We start from the raw sequence: 18,348 nt of genomic DNA on the forward strand, positions 1-18,348 counted from the left end.
ATCCCAAATACCTACATAATATTTTCTTAGTTGTATTATTAATTAAATCCCAAATACCAAAAGCAATATTATTAATTAAATCTTATCAATCTAGTAGTTATGAAGATGATTTCTTTAATTATATATTATATCTTATCAATCTAGTAGTTATGAAGATGATGATTTCTTTAATTATTAGTAGTTATGAAGATGATTTCTTTAATTATTATATTATTATTAATATTAATATTGTAATCAGTAATCATCGTCATATTTACCCTATTGATGAGAACTTGAGCATAAGAATGCACAAGGTTAGTCAATAATATTACTTGTATGGTAAGGATTTCCATACATTTATAAACACAATTTTTCACTACATTTCATTCAATGTGGGACTATAACACCACTACTCATCTTTTTATTAGGAGCAATGTTGTTTGAATATTTCTTTTGAATTAAATCTTCCACCCAAAGGTTCTTCAAAAAACATATGTTTTGCTTCCAACAGCCTGTTGCTTACACTCAGCCCACTAGAAAACCAACTTGAATTCTGCTCTTTACCCAAACAGTATTGCTCAGTCCCAAAGTAAATTACCTATATACCCTTACGCATGTTAACTCACGCCACGCAAGTTAACATGCGTTAGTTATAACGGCAACGCAACTTAAGTTGCGCAGCGTGACTTAAGTTGCACAGCGTTACTTAAGTTGGTTATCAGCAACACAGAACCCTCATTTCCCAACATTTCCAAAGACGAAAATTGCACCCCAAAATTCGAATTTCATCAATCTTGCGCCATTCAAAGCAAATTTCGTCCAAAACATCAAGTAAGTGATGATTATCCTAATTCTTTGCATTATTTTGGTTGAAATTTTCGAATTTGTGTAGAAATTGGACATTTTTATGTTTTTTTAAATTTTTCTTGCATGTTAGTTTTGATGATTGTTAGTGACGAATTAACTTAGGAACTGTTGTTTAGATGTTGCTTAGGGTACAATGTGGTAGTTTAGGGTTTTGAAAACGCTAGATTAAATAGTTGTTTGAAAAATGCACACTACGTGTTTTGTGAAATGTCTCAATGATAATTTTTTTGTTTTATTGGATTGTTAATGATGTAATTAGTTAGAGTTATGTTTGTTAATGTTGATTATAGTTAATTTGAATGCAATGTGGTAGTTTATGGATTCAAATGACACTGTCGACATTATAGTGTTGTTGTTGTATTGTTAAAGATTACACGTGTGTTGCTGTCGAAATTATGTGAAAATGTGTTAAATATTTTTTGATTTTTGTGCAGATATGTCTGAGTAGGAGAGGCCTGATAGGCTTAGGTTAGGGAGGATGGCCCCTACTAGTAGTGCACGTAGGGAGAAGCAAGCACTACAGCCTCCGGAGGGTCGAGGTTGATGGAGAGTGGGGGCCACGAGTCTTGCTACTGTTGATGCTGTCGGGGGATCGACGTCACAGACGGGTGCATCCCAGATTATGTACCCCCCACAGTATCAGCATCAGTTTGAGGAGCTGGCTTATCAGGATCAGCATTATCAGGAGCAGGCTGGATTTCAGCCGGGTTATCACTATCAGGAGGGGTATGAGTATCACCCTCAGTTTCACGAGGGGTACCAGCCTGAGCATCAGTTTGTCGACCCTCCTCAGCAGCAGGATCCTGAGCAGCAGCATGCAGAGCCTGTTATGGAGGACGAGGATGGGGTTTTTCCAGGGGGACCTTACGAGTTGTCACTTTTATCGGACTTCGGTAAACACGTGGCATGCAAGCTCTGGAACGATAGATCAGTAAGTATAAATTGTTTTATTTAATTTAATGATATTTTACTATTATGTGAAATTTATTTTACGTTTAATATGTTATGTTTATTAAATTTAAGTATAACTACGTAGAATATGTTATGTTATATATAGTTTATTCTTAGGTCAAAGTTTATGTTACGTAGAATATATATATATATATATATATATATATATATATATATATATATATATATATAGTTGCAAGTGCATCGTAAGATGAAAGGCATCTCGCACGGGAGGAAACTGAAGCTTGCTTCCTTATCCCTTCCATTGCCGGTAGATGTTAACCCTTGGTTCTGGGAACCGCTTGATAGATCGGGTCTAAGGCCCCTCCTTCTAACTGGGTACGACAACATCTCCCACGGATTAGTGTGTGCCATGGCTGAGAGATGGTATCAGGAGACCAGCAGCTTCCATCTTCCTGTTGCAGAGATGACCATCACACTGGATGATGTTGCTTGTCTCCTAAGCATCCCCGTTGCTGGACGGCTCATTCATGAGGAGGATTTAGATCATGACGCAGCTATGGATATGTTGGTGACCCACCTGTTGTTTCCGGTGGAGGCTGCGGTTGGGTATGTGACTGATTTTGGTGCATCTGTCTCTTACACGGCCCTGAAAGACCAGTATGACCACCTGTTGAACAGGTGTAACCATTTGCTGGGGGAGGATTTATCAGAGGAGGAGGAGCAGGAGCTGAGTCGTATTAGGCCCGCCTGTGTGAAGGCGTTTTTGTTGCTCTTGCTTGGCTACACCCTTTTTGCCGGCAAGAACAGCAAAACCATTAGTCTGCTGTGGATGCTTGCCATTCGGGATTTGGCTAACATAGGCACATGGTCATGGGGCGTGATGGGACTTGCTTTCTTGTATAAGCAGCTGAATCTTACCTCAGAAGCAAATGTTGGCTCAGTTGGTGGTTACATGAGCTTGCTTGTGGTAATATATTTTTTTCCTCTTTTTTTAAGTTAAACATAAATGTATAGTTGCTTGTATGACATGTATATATTTTGTCTCTTTGTGTTTGCAGGATGGGTTATAGCTCACTTCAGACATGTGGTTCCGAGGTCCAGATATGTAGATTACGACCGGGAAGACTCGTATGTGGGTAGATGGAAACCTTAAAGGGGGTTTGCTAATGCTGACCACTTCAGAGGCTTGTTGGACTCGATGGAGCATTGTCATGTCACCTGGAGGCCATACGAGCACCGACGAGACGTGACGCCTTTTCAGGACGTTTGCTGGTACTCCGGATGGATCACGGCCGGTAGTCAGAGGATGGTGCGTCACTTGTCGGAGCGGGTGCTGGGGCAATACGGACATGTTCAGAAGGTTCCCCGACCTCCTACTGCGGTTATGCCTCTTGCCCTAGCAGATGTGGCTGCTGCCTTCTTGGAGTTTGCTCTGCATGTCGTTCCCCACCAGCAGAGGGGTGCCCAGGTCCCAGAAGACGAGCCTTGGAAGCATTCAGATAGGTACGTCAGGTGGTTCTACCGTGTGTCCCATCCTCTCATCGTCAACCCTGCTCCAAAGCCTGATATTGTCATGTCGAGACCTGTCTACTAGGATATTCTTGTTGACCAGGAGTGGGCCAGACATCCTCCCGATCCATTGTGTAACGCCCACTTTTTCATAATAATATAAGTATTTTCTTAAGTGGGGGAGAAATATTGTTATTAGTAGAGATAATTAATTATTAGGGGAAAGAGTAAGTTGTGGTGAGAAGAGCAATTAGGGAAAGAATAAAAGTCTGTAATTGGGAGAGAAAATTAGAACGCGTACAACTGAGAAAAGAGGAGAGAAAGAAGAGAAGTCAGAGAGAACCCTAAAGAACGAAGAACGCGGCTGTTGGATCTCAGATACATAATATAAGGTAAGGGTGAGACTAACTCTCATTATTAACAAGTTTTGATTCATAGAAGTGATCAATTGTTGTAGGTTTAAGGGATTGGGATAAGGTCAAAAATTATTAAAAGTGGAAGAATTAAGTGAATTTTGATGTAGTTTGATGTAGACTGATGTTAATTAGTCATAGAACACGTTTAGATGTTGATTGGTGATGAATTAGAGGGATGGGAGGTGAGAATTCGAGTGCTGAGATGAGAGATGAAAGCTGCGACAGAACCCAGTTCTGTCATCGCTCGCCGTTGCGAGCGATTCAGCTCGCCGTTGCGAGCAATCCCCAACTCGCAATTGCGAGTGACCCTGCTCGCCGTTGCGAGTTTCCCCGTTAAGCTCGCCGTTGCAAGTAGAATAGCTCGCTGTTGCGAGCTAGTGCTGTACAGACCTGATGTTGTGCGAAATTGTGTCTTTTTGCCCGTTTATTTGATGAATTAGTTTCTGATGTTTATAATAAAGATGATACTGCTAATTATGATGTTCCAGTGATGTTGTTTTGATGTAATGAGTTTTTGTGAATTATTTGTTAATTAATTTAACATTAAAAATGAAGATTGTTGCATTTAGAGTCGAGTTGTTGCATAGTCGGCAATGGGGGCTTAATGCCTGACAGGTTCTTATGACCTTAGCGATGGGGGCTTAATGCCCGACGGTCCAAATACGACCTTAGCGATGGGGGTTAATGCCCTGGTGGTACCACATGCATGTTGAAGTTGTCTAAGTTGTTGTTGATGTTGTTGTTGCATTGTAGAGTCATCATAACTTAAAATAAATGATGAATGATGTGATGATGTTGCTGCCTTGATGCTGTTGTTGTTGTCCCAATAATTATAATGATGTAAATGAAGTGAATTAAGATGAATATGCTACCTTTGAATAACTATGAAGTTGTTGATTACTTAACCTTGTTAAATGATGATTAAATGATGATATTAATGTTAGATATATGTTGTTGGTTATCTTTTATGAATTATTATTTGTTTTTAATGAATGTGAAATCTCACCCCTTCTGCTTGAAAATGTTGCCCTTCGTATGGGTAACTTGCAGGTAACCAGGACTAGCTGTGTTCGTGAGTAGACTCCTCACATCGTGTCTAGGATGCTCTGATACGTAACGGGATGGGGGTTGTTTGATGCTTGTTTTTCTTTGTTACGTATTTTATTTAATAAAAGTTGAACAATTCTTGAAGACTAATTGAGATGTTAAGTTGTGGCCTTTCAATGCCAAAGATTTTATGTGACGTTCCAAACTAAATATCCGTTGTTTTTTATTATTGAATTTTATAAAGACAGGTTACTTAAATAATAGTATTTCCTATTATTATATTTGTTGGAAATGATGTATTGATGTATGTGATGCTCCGTTATGTTGATAAACTCTGATAATTTTTACGAAATTTTTAAGTTGGGAAAAACGGGGTGTTACACATTGCAGGTCATCGGCAGCATGAGAGAGAGAGTCGAGCATGCGTTGGGGATTCCAGAGGTGGTTTCTAATCCACTCTTCTTTGGCATTTTGGAGGGCCTCCGTACCGACTATAGCGTGTTTGAGCAGCTGCCGGTTCCGAGGAGGAGGAGGTCTAGGAGTCCACAGGAGGACCAGTAGTGTCTTATTTTAGGACTACATTTTATGACTTTTTGGATATATTTGTAGTATTTTCTCGACTTTTTGGTTTTTACATTTAGGTCTGGCATTTTGTATGATATTTACATTTGCGCGGTTGCGCCTCTTTATGACATTTGCGTTAATTATCGTTAAAATTGCATTTCTAAATTATTATTGAATGAATGCATGTTCTCTAAATTAAGAATTTTGGTTGAATCAATGAATGCATGTACTGTAAACAGGGAATGAAGGAACAAGACAGTAGCTAGTGCCACTGTCATTCTGTTCTGGTGCCACTGCCAGTCTGTTCTGCTACGAGCTGTGCACCAGCAGCAGCGTGAGTTAAGTCGCGCTAGTTTTAGTACTAGCGTGAGTTAAGTTGCGCTAGTGTTAAAACTAGCGTGAGTTAAGTCACGCAACAGATCCTAGGCATGGGCTTGCTCTCTGAACAATGGTTTACACTAGCGTGACTAAAGACACGCTACGTGACTTAAGTCACGTGATAGTTTGTACTAGTGTAACATAAGTCACGCTACGTGACTTAAGTTACGTACGTTTTGTACCTGCACATGTTAAGTTGCGTAGGGGCTTATGTGTAATTTACTTTGGGACTGAGCAATACTATTTGGGTAAAGAGCAGAATTCAACCAACTTCTTGGACTGCTTTCATATCCACTTTCAATCCCACATATATTTGCACCAATTTGACATACGTCTCCCACTCTCACCTCCAATCTTTGGACAAATATGTTTCACTTTCAGTACCGCACGTGTTTTTGTTTGAGCACCTTCAACCATAAACCCTTGTGAGGTGAGTTAAAAAGTTGCACATAGATATGAATTTTGGTAACACCATACACTTACTATAGATTAATAATTTGGTTAGCATTAATTAATAATTTGGTACACGTTGAAACCTTGATGTTGAACGGTGAGGTGCATTTTTAAATTTTAAACACGAAGTAAAATGTTATACTAGTTTTTTAGTCTAGAGTCTAGACTCTAAAGTGCTTTTCTTACTTAATTCTAGGTACCTATTCTTGTTTTTGAAATTCATGGCCTCCAAATTCTAAATATTGAGTATGATTACTCCATGGACATTAATCTTTGTAACTCCAAATATTGTACTCACATATCTGTCTCGGCTACCATTGGCAATGTTTTCTTTGTATTAGATGTGTTCACTGTTCACTCATAGATGCCATATAATTTGTTATTTCAATCAAGCCTCACTAAGGTATAAGAATGAGGATTGAAGATGCATCTTCTATTGTTATCACTCTTTTCGCAACAAATATTACCAAAACTTCCATAATTTCTATGCACATTAATTTTTTTTTTGAAAGAAATGCACATTAAAACTTGTGATCGTTACACAGTTATTGTACATGTGGTGTAAAGTATACTCATAGAACTTATAAGTTATAAACTGTCTAGAAGCTGGACAAATTCCCTTTGAGATCTGTACAGATAAATTTGATTAAAAAAAAGTACAAATAAATGAAGGGTTAAATATGTTTTTAATCACACTAAATATAATTTTCTGTTTTAATCCCTCTATTTTTTTTTATCTTCTAAATTTTGTTGACATATGATTGATAAGATAATAAAATACCATTAATTTAATAAATTAACTATTTAATCTTAATTTTAACGATTTAATTTGTATATCGTCTATTAGTTGTAGACAAATTAATAATTTGACATTTAATCTCTATTTAAATTAATAATGATTGAAGGTCTCATCAGTTGTATATCGTAAAAAATAATTTGTTTGGCACACGTAAATTTAACTTTTGTACAAAAACTGTGAAAAAAATTTGAAAACACAAAATTTAGAGCGACAAAAAATCAAAAGAATGTCTTTGTGAGCTTAGCTTAGTTGGTAGAGACAACACATGGTAATATACAAGGTCCAGGGTTTAAACCCCGGCAACCACAAAAAAAAAATCAAAAGAATATTTTTTAAAGGTCCAAGGAAATTTTTGGAAAGATTGAAACTAAAATTGATAGTATAATAAGCATATTTGGTAGCGACATGCATCGTTATGTATAGGGATCAAGGTTCAAACATCGGACACCCTCACTTATTCATCTTAAAAAAAATGAATTATAAGAAGAATGACTTTTTTTTGGTAAAATATATTTAGAAGGACTAAAAAAATATTAAAATCATAAATAAATAAATAAAAGTAATGACCTGGCTTATCTAGATGCCATTAAATGCGTAAATATGCCAGCTCCATCTTCCAGGCGTTCCAAAATATGCATCTAACTCAAACACCTTAGACTTCTTTCTTGTTCTAGCTCTCTTCCTTCATGCAAATGCCGGAGACAGTAATGTAAGTATTTTAATTACACATCCTTCGGTTCTCATTGAAAAGGTCAAGCTAAATTCTTTTTTGTGGTTGAAAGTTAAACAGACGTCTTTATGTTTGTTATCATGACTGGTGGAAACATCACCTCCTCTGTATGGATGTCCACTTATAATTTCTCTATCTGTGTTGGTAGTGCCTGCTTTTCTCTAGGCACTATGACTTTGTAAACTTTTTGCGGTGTTTCACTATTAGCACGCCTTGTGCGGGGTGCATCACCGTTTGTTATTAATATATCTCATTTTGGTTTTTCTAAAAAAAAATATACATTTTAATTACACTATTCACTTCATGCAAAAGTGAATTATAGCCATTAGACTGCAATGTGAGTATTTTAATTTTCATTTGATCTTGTTACAATCTAGTAACTCTAATGATCAACATATATGCATGAAGTAATTACCATTATCTTTTGTTTGGATTAAACAATTTTCATATTGTTTTCTGATTAATTAGAACTTGAGCAAGAATGCACAACATTAGTTAATAATATTTTCTTAATTATATCAAATATTGATATTTTCTTAATTATATCAAATATTGAGGCGTTGAAGAACAAACCAATTTCAACCATCCACTCCCAACAATCAAAAAATCAAAAAGCAATATTGTTAATTAATTCTTAACCAAAAATCAAAAAGCAATATTGTTAATTAATTCTTAACCATTAGTTATGAAGTTGTCTTATCTTTTTTAATAGAAAAGACAATTTCAACTAATCGGTTAAGAACCGGCAAGAATGCACAAGATTAGTCAATAACATTGCTTATAAAGTGAGGATTTCCTCCATTTATAAACAAATTTTTAGACAACATTTCATCCAATGTGGGGCTATATATAACACCACCACTACTCATATTTTTATCGGAAGCTATGTTGTACAACCTATTGAATATATATTTTGAACTAAATCTTTCACCTATGATTCTTCAAAAAAATATGGTTTCCTTCCATCTGCCACTTGCTTACTCAGCCCACTAGAAAATCAATTTCTGGGACTGATTTCATATCCACTTTCAAATTTTAATACCACATATATTTGCACCAATTTGACGTACGTCTCTTACTCCCACCTCCTAACTCTTCCATGTCGAAATGGAGCAATAACGAAGAAAAACATTGATGTGTTGATGTCACGTGGAGTGGAGTTGAGTCTAAAGTTGTAAAGTGTACCATTTGTTTCAAATATCATTGATTATTATTGCATAGTGAAGAAAATAGTAAAGACAATAGTGATAGTAACCCTAGTTAGAGATAACTTGCTCTCCAAGTTATCTAGACATAGTTAGAATACAGCTTGTATATGATAGTTATCATGGACATTTACTTGTCTATATAAGTTGTACTCTTGCTTCATTCACAATTAATGAGAATCATTTCATTCATTTGTTACATTCATAATATGGTATCAGAAGTTTTCTCTCCTCTTTGAGGAGTTAGTTACGATCCAGTAACCGTTTTCCGCCATTGTTGCATCTTCTTCAAGCTTCGTTTTGAAGCTTTATTCTTCCTTTTTCTTGTTGAAGATACTTCATCTTCATCTTTTTTCTTGTTTCTGCTTCGAATTGCACCTTCTTTTGTTCCAATTCGTTCTCATTTCTCTTCTCTTTTCTCTCCTTGTTCATACTCTGTTTTCATGGCTCGTGGAAACTCTGCACCTTCTAACTCTGATTCAGATTCTCCCTACTATATTCATCCCAGTGATGGACCTAGTTCTTTGGTTATCACTCCCAAACTCAACGGTTCAAATTATCTTGCATGGCATCGTTCCATGCAACGAGCTTTGGGCGCGAAGAACAAACTTGTCTTCATTGATTGTTCCATCTCTGTTCCTGTCATTGATGATCTCAATCGTCAAGCTTGGGAACGTTGTAATCATTTGATTCATTCTTGGATCGTGAATTCTGTTACAGATTCCATAGCTCAAACTATTGTATTTCATGATACTGCTTTGTCTGCTTGGGATGATCTGAAGGAAAGATTCCAAAAGGTTGATCGTGTTCATATTCTTTCCTTGAAATCCACCATTAACAATCTCAAGCAAGGTACCAGATCTGTTCTTGATTACTTCATTGAGCTTCGCACTCTATGGGATGAATTGAATTCACACAGACCTATTCCAAATTGCACTTGCGTTCATACTTGTAGACGTGACTCTATACGCCTTGCTAAATACTATAGAACTGAAGATCAAATTCTTCAGTTTCTTACTGGTTTGAATGAGTCTTTCTCTGTTGTGAAGACTCAAATCCTTCTCATGAATCCTTTACCTCCTATCAACAAGGTTTATTCTTTGGTAGTTCAGGAAGAAAGCCAAAATGTTATGTTTTCCACTCCTCCTGTTATTGATGAATCCAGCATCTCTGTTAATGCTTCAGATGCAAGAAGGTTTAACCCTCGTGGTAAAGGTGCCTCTGGTCCTTCAACTAGCAAGGGTAAAGATAGGTATTGCACCTTTTGCAATAGATACAATCACACTATAGAGTTTTGTTATCAGAAACATGGACACCCTAACTTCAATAAGGGTAATTCATCTGCCAATAATGCTAGTGCTGAGGTTTCTGATTCAAATAACCCTAGTGGCTCCAATGATGTGGTAGCACCAGATTCCAAGTTTAGTTTGACTCAAGAGAAGTATGATCATCTTGTGGCTTTGCTCCAACAGGCTAATTTGCTTTCCTCAGTATCTTCCCCTACTGGTCCTGTCTCTAATCACATTTATACTTCCAATCCATCTGCTTCTGATTCTCATCAAGTAGGTATATTCAGTGTTGTCTCTTGTTCTATTGATTCTGCTCCTCATCATTGGATTTTAGATTAAGGTGCTAATGATCATATATGTTCCTCTTTGCATTGTTTTACTTCCTTCTATAAAATCAAACCTACAAATGTTAACTTGCCTAACAAGTCTTCTGTTTTAGTTACAAATGCTGGCAATGTTTCCTTTTCTTCTTCATTATACCTTACCAATGTTTTATATTGTCCAACTTTCAGTTTTAATCTCATATCAATTTCCAAAATGTGCAAATCATTGTCTTGTTTTGTCAATTTTTCCATTGATAGTTGCATTATTCAGGATTTGAGTACCAAGAGGATGATTGGTTTGGGTGTAAACCTCAATGGCTTATACAGATTGGTGGTGTCTGCTGCTTCCTTCAAGCCTTCTCCTCATAGTTTCAATAAAAATTTGTCTGTTTCCTATAATAATGTTTCTCAATCTTCTTTCAGTGTAATTCCTGCTTCAGCCTTATGGCATTATAGATTGGGACATCTCTCTCATCAGAGATTGTCTCATATGCATTCTATGTACCCTTCAATTTCTTGTAATAATAAAGATGTTTGTGACATATGTCACTTGGCAAAACAAAGAAAACTGCCTTTTACTCCCAGCATTTCTATTGCTTCTTCTAAATTTGAATTGCTCCATTTTGACATTTGGGGTCCTTTAGCCATCCCTTCTGTTCATAACCATAAGTATTTTCTCACCATTGTTGATGATTTTAGTAGATTTGTTTGGATCATACTCCTTAAAAGTAAATCTGAGGTATTCATTCATGTTAAGAACTTCATTACCATGATTCATACTCAATATAACATCACCCCTAAAACTGTTAGATCAGACAATGGTCCTGAATTCCTCCTCCCTGAATTTTTTGCCTCTAAAGGTATCATTCACCATAGATCTTGTGTTGAAACACCACAACAAAATGCCAGAGTTGAAAGAAAACATCAACATATCCTTAATGTGGCAAGAGCTTTATTATTTCAATCTAAACTCCCTAAATAGTTTTGGTGTTATGCTGTTAGTCATGCTGTTTTTCTTATCAACAGAGTCTCTACTCCTTTGCTTGACTATAAAACACCTTATCAACTCTTATATGATTCTTTACCTGATCTTAAACTCTTTAAAGTTTTTGGTTCACTGTGTTATGCTTCAAATCTTATGTCTCACAGATCCAAACTTGACCCTAGAGCCAGAAAATGTTGTTTCTTAGGTTACAAGTCAGGCTTCAAAGGTTCTGTCCTCTTTGATTTACATTCTAAGGAAATTTTCATTTCTAGACATGTAATTTTTCATGACAACATTCTTCCCTATCCATCTTCTTCTCATCAACCTTCAGATTATTTTCCTTTTGACTCTCATCCTCCAGACTCCTCCCATGTCTCTCCTGAGTCCACCTTTGTTGATTTTCCCATTGAATCTCCACAAATATCTTCTTCCCCTCCTAATGTTGATACTCCCATTCAACCTTTGTTTTATCTTGGTTTTTCGGGTGTCAAACATTGATTAAGTTTGAACCTTTTTAACCTTTGATATCTCATTTTTTCTTGGGAAGGGAAAAATAAGAAAAAACCCTTGAGAATCGAGGTCCGGGAGTTGTTTTCGTTACGGGAAGGTGTTAGGCACCCATAACGACTATAGTATCCTATTTGAAAAATGATATTTACACCTAAGAGTTTACTAAGTCAAGAATTGGAGGGAGAAGAAGGTGTTTGAATTTTGTTTTATTGGACTTGGAGAAGTTTTGGCTTCTTGCCTACATACCCTTTTAAGGGATCAAACTCCATGTAGTTCTCTTCTAAAAAATATTTTTGTTTTTGTTGGTTGATTTTAATTTTGAAAATGGAATTTTGAAGAATACGAGAGGGAGGCCTCAAGGGCATAAGATTTGAAAAATGTGAGGTGGAATTTAGTTATTTTGCAAAAAGGTCTAAGCATTATTAGAATTCATTGAAGTTTTTGTTTAAGAAAATAAAGGGAAAATTCAATGGGATTTTGATCCCAAGGTTTCTTTGGAAAATTATTTGAGTGAAGTTGTTCATGTTTTTTTTTTTTAAAGGAGAATTTTTCTAAGTATTGTGATTCCTAAGCATACATCTAAAGCATACATTCCCTAAGCGTACATCTAAAGTATCCATGTGATGTGTGTGCATGTGTCGGTGTACATCATTAGAGTCCATTGTCCTTTACATATGCCCTAGTTTACATTCTATGGTCTTGCAAGAATTTAAATTGCATAAAAGAAATTACAAAATTCCTAGATTATACATGCTAAGCCTTGATATGGAAATTAAAGTGCAAGAAATAAAACTAAAGCTAAAGGATGGAAGATGCTTATGGAATGCATGAAACATGAAATGAGAGTGTTAGTAGCATAAGGTATAAAAGTGAAATATAGGCAAGTAAAAATTGCATAATAACAAAATTAATAACAAAAAGAAAGCATCAAAACTTAACAAAAAGAAGCAAAATACATCTAAGAATGTATCACAAAAACAAAGTAAATACATGACCTCTAATTCTCACATCATAGCAACTTTTCAAAGGTTTTGTTTCAATCATAATCATGAGAATTAGGATAAAGTATCAAGCCAAGAATTATGATACACTCATAGACATATTTTGCACTTTTATTTTCACAAACAATGTCCACATAACTTGCAACACAAGAAATTAACAAGTTGCATTCACAAACAGTAAAAGAGGGCACAAATCAGAGGCAAACACATCACAAAATTGTACATCAAGTATCAATATCAATTTGACAAAATATCATAGCAAAACATAGCAAGAATTCACAAGAATTTAACAAAAAAACAAACAAATCACAAGAGATATCACATATACTTTTTATCAATTCTCTTTAACAAGTAGAACATTCAAAAATATCAAGGAACACATTAAAAACACATAAGAATTTTTTAGGAATTTTTATCAAAGTTTTTTAGGCAACCAGGGGTGCAAAAATTAAAACACAGTATTCAAATAGCAAAAATACAGGCAAAAACGAAATCCACTGCAAACATAAGCCCAGGCCCAAAGGGGAAAATGGATCTGGATCATCCAAACGCATCAGGAGCGTTGGATTGATCCAGATCAAACTTAACCTAGATCTAAAGGTTGAGGACAAAGCAGAGGTGAACCAAGGTTGAACCGGTCCGGTTCAGGGGTCTATATAATGGCTTTGAGACCGGTTCAATTCATTCTTCAACTCTCTTTCTCTCTCTAAGTCTCCCCTCTCTCGCTCTAACGCCAGCGTTGCTCTCTTCTTCTCACCGGTTTCTGGAAGAAACTGGCCGGAGAAGATGAAGACCGGCCGGAATCTTCATGATTCCGCCGGAATCTTCATCAGATCCGCCGTGACTTCCAGATTCCGGCGAGGTCCAACGCTCGCCGTTTCAAACAAAACAAAACCCTAAACTAACCTATTTTTCATGCTGATTTCAAATATGAGTCCATATTTTGCAAATAAACGATGAATCTTCGTAGATCTACATATTAAAGCTTCGGTTTCAACGTTTTTTCAAAGTTTTTCGAAGAAAAAGATTTCAAATCCACAGATCTACTTCGATTCACCGTTTAATCTTTCATACAAGTCTTCGATGAAGTTTTAAAGCGAGAACGAAGAGGTTTTGTGAGTTTTACCTGAGTTTAAACGGAGATTTGAGTGAGACGATGAAGAAAGACCTTGCGAATCTTCTCTGAACCTCTGGTAAGTGTTGAACCGAAAATAAATCGGTGATCTCTCTTCTTCTTCTTCACCGGTTCAATTCCTCTTTGATTCTTCTTCTTCTCTTCCTCAAACTTCTTCTTGTGATCGTTTTATGCTTGAATTGCAAGAAGAGAGAAAAAAACAGTTCGATGATGAGGATTTTCGCAGAAAATCACTGAGAACTTAGTGCGAATTCAACTGAATTTGATTAGGATTTGTCGAATTGAAACGATTTTGATTTCGATTTTCTGGAAACTGGTGTTGATTTTGTGCAATAGATGATGAATTTGGTGGAGAATTGAGTTGGTTAGGGTTTGGTGATGATGAAGATTGATGAAGTTCTTGATGAACTTCAACAATGTTCTTTGATTCTGTTGAATTTCGATCTAACTGCCAAGAGAGAGAAAATCTTTCTGTTTCTGTGATTTGATGAGTTGGTGTGTTGTGAATGGGACTGTTGGCACTGTGCAGTGATGATATGGCCCTTATATAGGCTTCCATGTGGACTTGAGACCCAATGAGTGCTTGCCACGTATTCTGGACTTGCCTTGGACTAAATTCTGGACTTGGGCCATTCTGCAATTTTAAAAACTAAAAGGACCATTCTGCAATTTTAAGAAAGGACTAAAAAACAAAAATTTGAAACTGAAGGACTAAAATGCGAAACTGATTAAAGGACCAAACTGCAATTAAAAATGAAAAAAGGACTTAGAATGAAAATACATAGAAAATAGGGACTGAAATGCAAATAATAATAAAATTTGGTAAAAAATGTAATTTGAAAATAACGTAAAGTGAAACCAATAAAAAATACAAAATGGACTAAAATGAACCAACTACATAAATGAGGTACTTCAAAGTAACCTCTCTCTGTCAAAATTTTGTGTGAAATGACCAAAATGCCCCTAGGGACTAAACTGACTCAAAATGTCTCAGATGCAATTTCTGAAATGGATTTTGATAGGGAATTAAAGCAAAGATTTATACAAACCAATTGAACAGCCTCAGAGACAATTTTCACAGATTAAAAGAAATTTTAACACAGTAAATGACTAAAATGCCCCTAGGGGCTAAACTGACTCAAAATGTCTCAAATGCAATTTTGGAATGGATTTTAACATGTAATTGAAGCAAGAATTTATGCAAACCAATTGAAAAGACTCGTAGACAATTTTCAGGGATTAAAATGAATTTGAATACATGAAATGGCTAAAATGCCCCTTTTTGAGAATTTTTGCAAATAACGTTGGAATAAGATGCAGATAAATATGCAACTGATCAGAGACAAATTCAAATGACTTGGAATGCAAGAAAAACCCTTTGGATGGTTTAAAATGCAGGAAACATAGACAAAGTTACAATTGAAAATGTTTTTAAACATTGACAGTAGAAATATGCAGATAAAGCAGAGTAAAATATCAGTGTAAAACATTGGCAAATTGACAATCTCTCAATAATAATTGACACATATCAGAGAAAAAAAAACATTTTTTGAGCAAGTATTTTTAGGTCCAAAATTAGGGTATAGCAACCTTTACAAAGAGTTTCCTCCAGATGCAGACAGCCACCTCCACATCTTAAAGACTACATATGTCAATCATCTGCATCACCTTCTTCTCTTACTAATAAAGATGTTTATCCTATTTCCCATTATTTGTCTTATAATAAATTGTCTAATGATCATCTTCATTTTGCTTTGTCTCTTACCACTCATATTGAGCCCAAAACATATACTGAGGCTAGCAAATTTGAATGTTGGAATAAAGCCATGGAGACTGAACTGTCTGCTCTTGAACAAACTGGTACTTGGAAATTGGTTGATTTACCACCAGGAGTTAAACCCATAGGTTGCAGATGGGTGTATAAAATCAAGCATCATGCAGATGGTTCCATAGAAAGATTCAAAGCACGTTTGGTTGCTAAAGGGTACAATCAAATTGAAGGTTTGGATTATTTTGATACATATTCACCAGTTTCCAAACTCACAACTGTCAGACTCATCATTGCTTTGGCTTCTATGCATCATTGGTTCATTCATCAACTTGATGTTAATAATGCCTTTCTTCATGGTGAGCTGCAAGAAAATGTGTACATGCAGCTTTCACCAGGTATCAAATCCTCCAAACCAAATCAGGTGTGCAAACTGGTTAAATCTCTCTATGGATTAAAGCAAGCAAGCAGAAAGTGGTATGAAAGATTGACCTCTTTACTTATAGCTCAAGGTTTCAAGCAAGCAAATTCAGATCACTCTTTGTTCACCAAGTCTTCATCTGAGTCATTCACTATCCTCCTTGTATATGTGGATGATATTATTCTTGCTGGGAACTCACTCTCTGAATTTCAACACATCAAAGACATTCTTCACAATTCTTTCAAAATCAAAGATCTTGGCCAGTTAAAATATTTCCTTGGTCTAGAAGTTGCTCATTCTAAACAAGGCATTTCATTGTGCCAAAGAAAATACTGTTTAGACTTGCTTGCTGATTCAGGTCTCACAAACTCTAAACCAGTCTCAACTCCTTCAGATCCTTCTATCAAGTTGCATAGTGACTCCAGTTCATTTTATAAAGACATTTCTTCTTACAGAAGATTGATTGGGAGACTACTGTACTTGAATACCACTAGACCTGATATTACCTTCATCACACAACAATTGAGCCAATTCCTTACAAAGCCTACACATATACATCATGCTGCTGCCATGAGAGTACTCAGATACCTCAAGAGCTGCCCAGGCAAAGGCTTATTTTTTCCCAGAGATTCCACTCTCCAACTTCTGAGCTTCTCAGATGCTGATTGGGCAGGATGTTTAGACTCTAGAAGATCAATATCAGGCCAATGTTTCTTCTTGGGTAAATCCCTTATCTCTTGGCGCACTAAGAAACAGTTGATTGTCTCAAGATCCTCTTCAGAGGCTGAATATAGAGCACTTGCAGCAGCTACTTGTGAACTGCAGTGGCTTCTATATATCATTCAGGATTTGCAGCTTTCATGCATCAAGCCACCAGTCATTTATTGTGACAATCAAAGCGCCCTTTATATTGCAGCCAATCCTGTTTTTCATGAAAGAACCAAACACCTTGAGATAGATTGTCATTTGGTTAGAGAGAAACTTCAAGCTGGTGTAATGAAACTGCTTCCTATCACTTCTCAGAACCAGATTGCAGATTTCTTCACAAAGTCCTTGCTTCCTCAGCCTTTTCACATTTTACTATCCAAGCTGGGATTGGTAGACATTTACCAACCTCCAGCTTGTGGGGGGCTATTGCATAGTGAAGAAAATAGTAAAGACAATAGTGATAGTAACCCTAGTTAGAGATAACTTGCTCTCCAAGTTATCTAGACATAGTTAGAATACAGCTTGTATATGATAGTTATCATGGACATTTACTTGTCTATATAAGTTGTACTCTTGCTTCATTCACAATTAATGAGAATCATTTCATTCATTTGTTACATTCATAATAATTATCTCTTATTAGATATGAATTCTTGTGTTCTCGTGAGCTTAACTAAGCTGATATTGACAATGCATAATATATGCAAGGTCCGGAATTTGAATCCCGGCCACCACCAGAAAAAGATATGAATTCTTGTAACACAATCCACTTATTATAAATGAATAATTTGGCTAGCATTAGTTAATAATTTGGTACACGTTGAAACCTTGATGTTGAACTGTGGATTTGGATTTTTTCCATTGAAAATTCTTTCAAATTTTCTCCATATGTTCAATCACCACTATTAAAATGCAACAACCACTTTTATTTATAATTTAATAGTGCATGATTAAATAATTTTCAATCACCACCATTAAAATGCACCTCACCATATAATACCATTAGTTTAATAATATAATTATTTAATCTTAACTTTAACAATTTAATCTGAAGTTATAGACAAATTAATAAATATTAAAGATATCATTAATTACTTATCATAAAAAAATTCGTTAGAAACACGAAACTTTAACTTTTGTACAATAAACGGTGAAAAAAATTGGAAAAACAAAATTTAGAGCGACAAAAATTCGAAAAAATAATTTTTAAAGTCCAAGGAAATTTTTAGATAGACCGAAACTAAAGTTGATAGTATATTTAGAAGGATTAAAAACATATTTAACTTATAAATAAATAAATAAAATATTGACCTGGCTCATCTAAATGCCATTAAATGCGTAAATAT

General features: G+C 35.7%; 1 protein-coding gene across 1 annotated transcript; it reads left to right on the forward strand.

Moving 5' to 3' along the window:
* Positions 1 to 2,959: 2,959 nt before the first annotated feature.
* On the forward strand, positions 2,960 to 3,355 carry LOC146928883 (uncharacterized). The gene has a single exon (XM_085707152.1). The coding sequence runs from the start codon at positions 2,960 to 2,962 to the stop codon at positions 3,353 to 3,355; it is 396 nt and encodes a 131-aa protein (XP_085563278.1).
* The last annotated feature ends 14,993 nt before the right edge of the window (positions 3,356 to 18,348 follow it).

Source organism: Medicago sativa, chromosome 4, assembly GCF_051527215.1.
Source record: "Medicago sativa cultivar Bolivia chromosome 4, Bolivia_mono, whole genome shotgun sequence".
In the NCBI taxonomy this organism is placed as follows: Eukaryota; Viridiplantae; Streptophyta; class Magnoliopsida; order Fabales; family Fabaceae; genus Medicago; species Medicago sativa.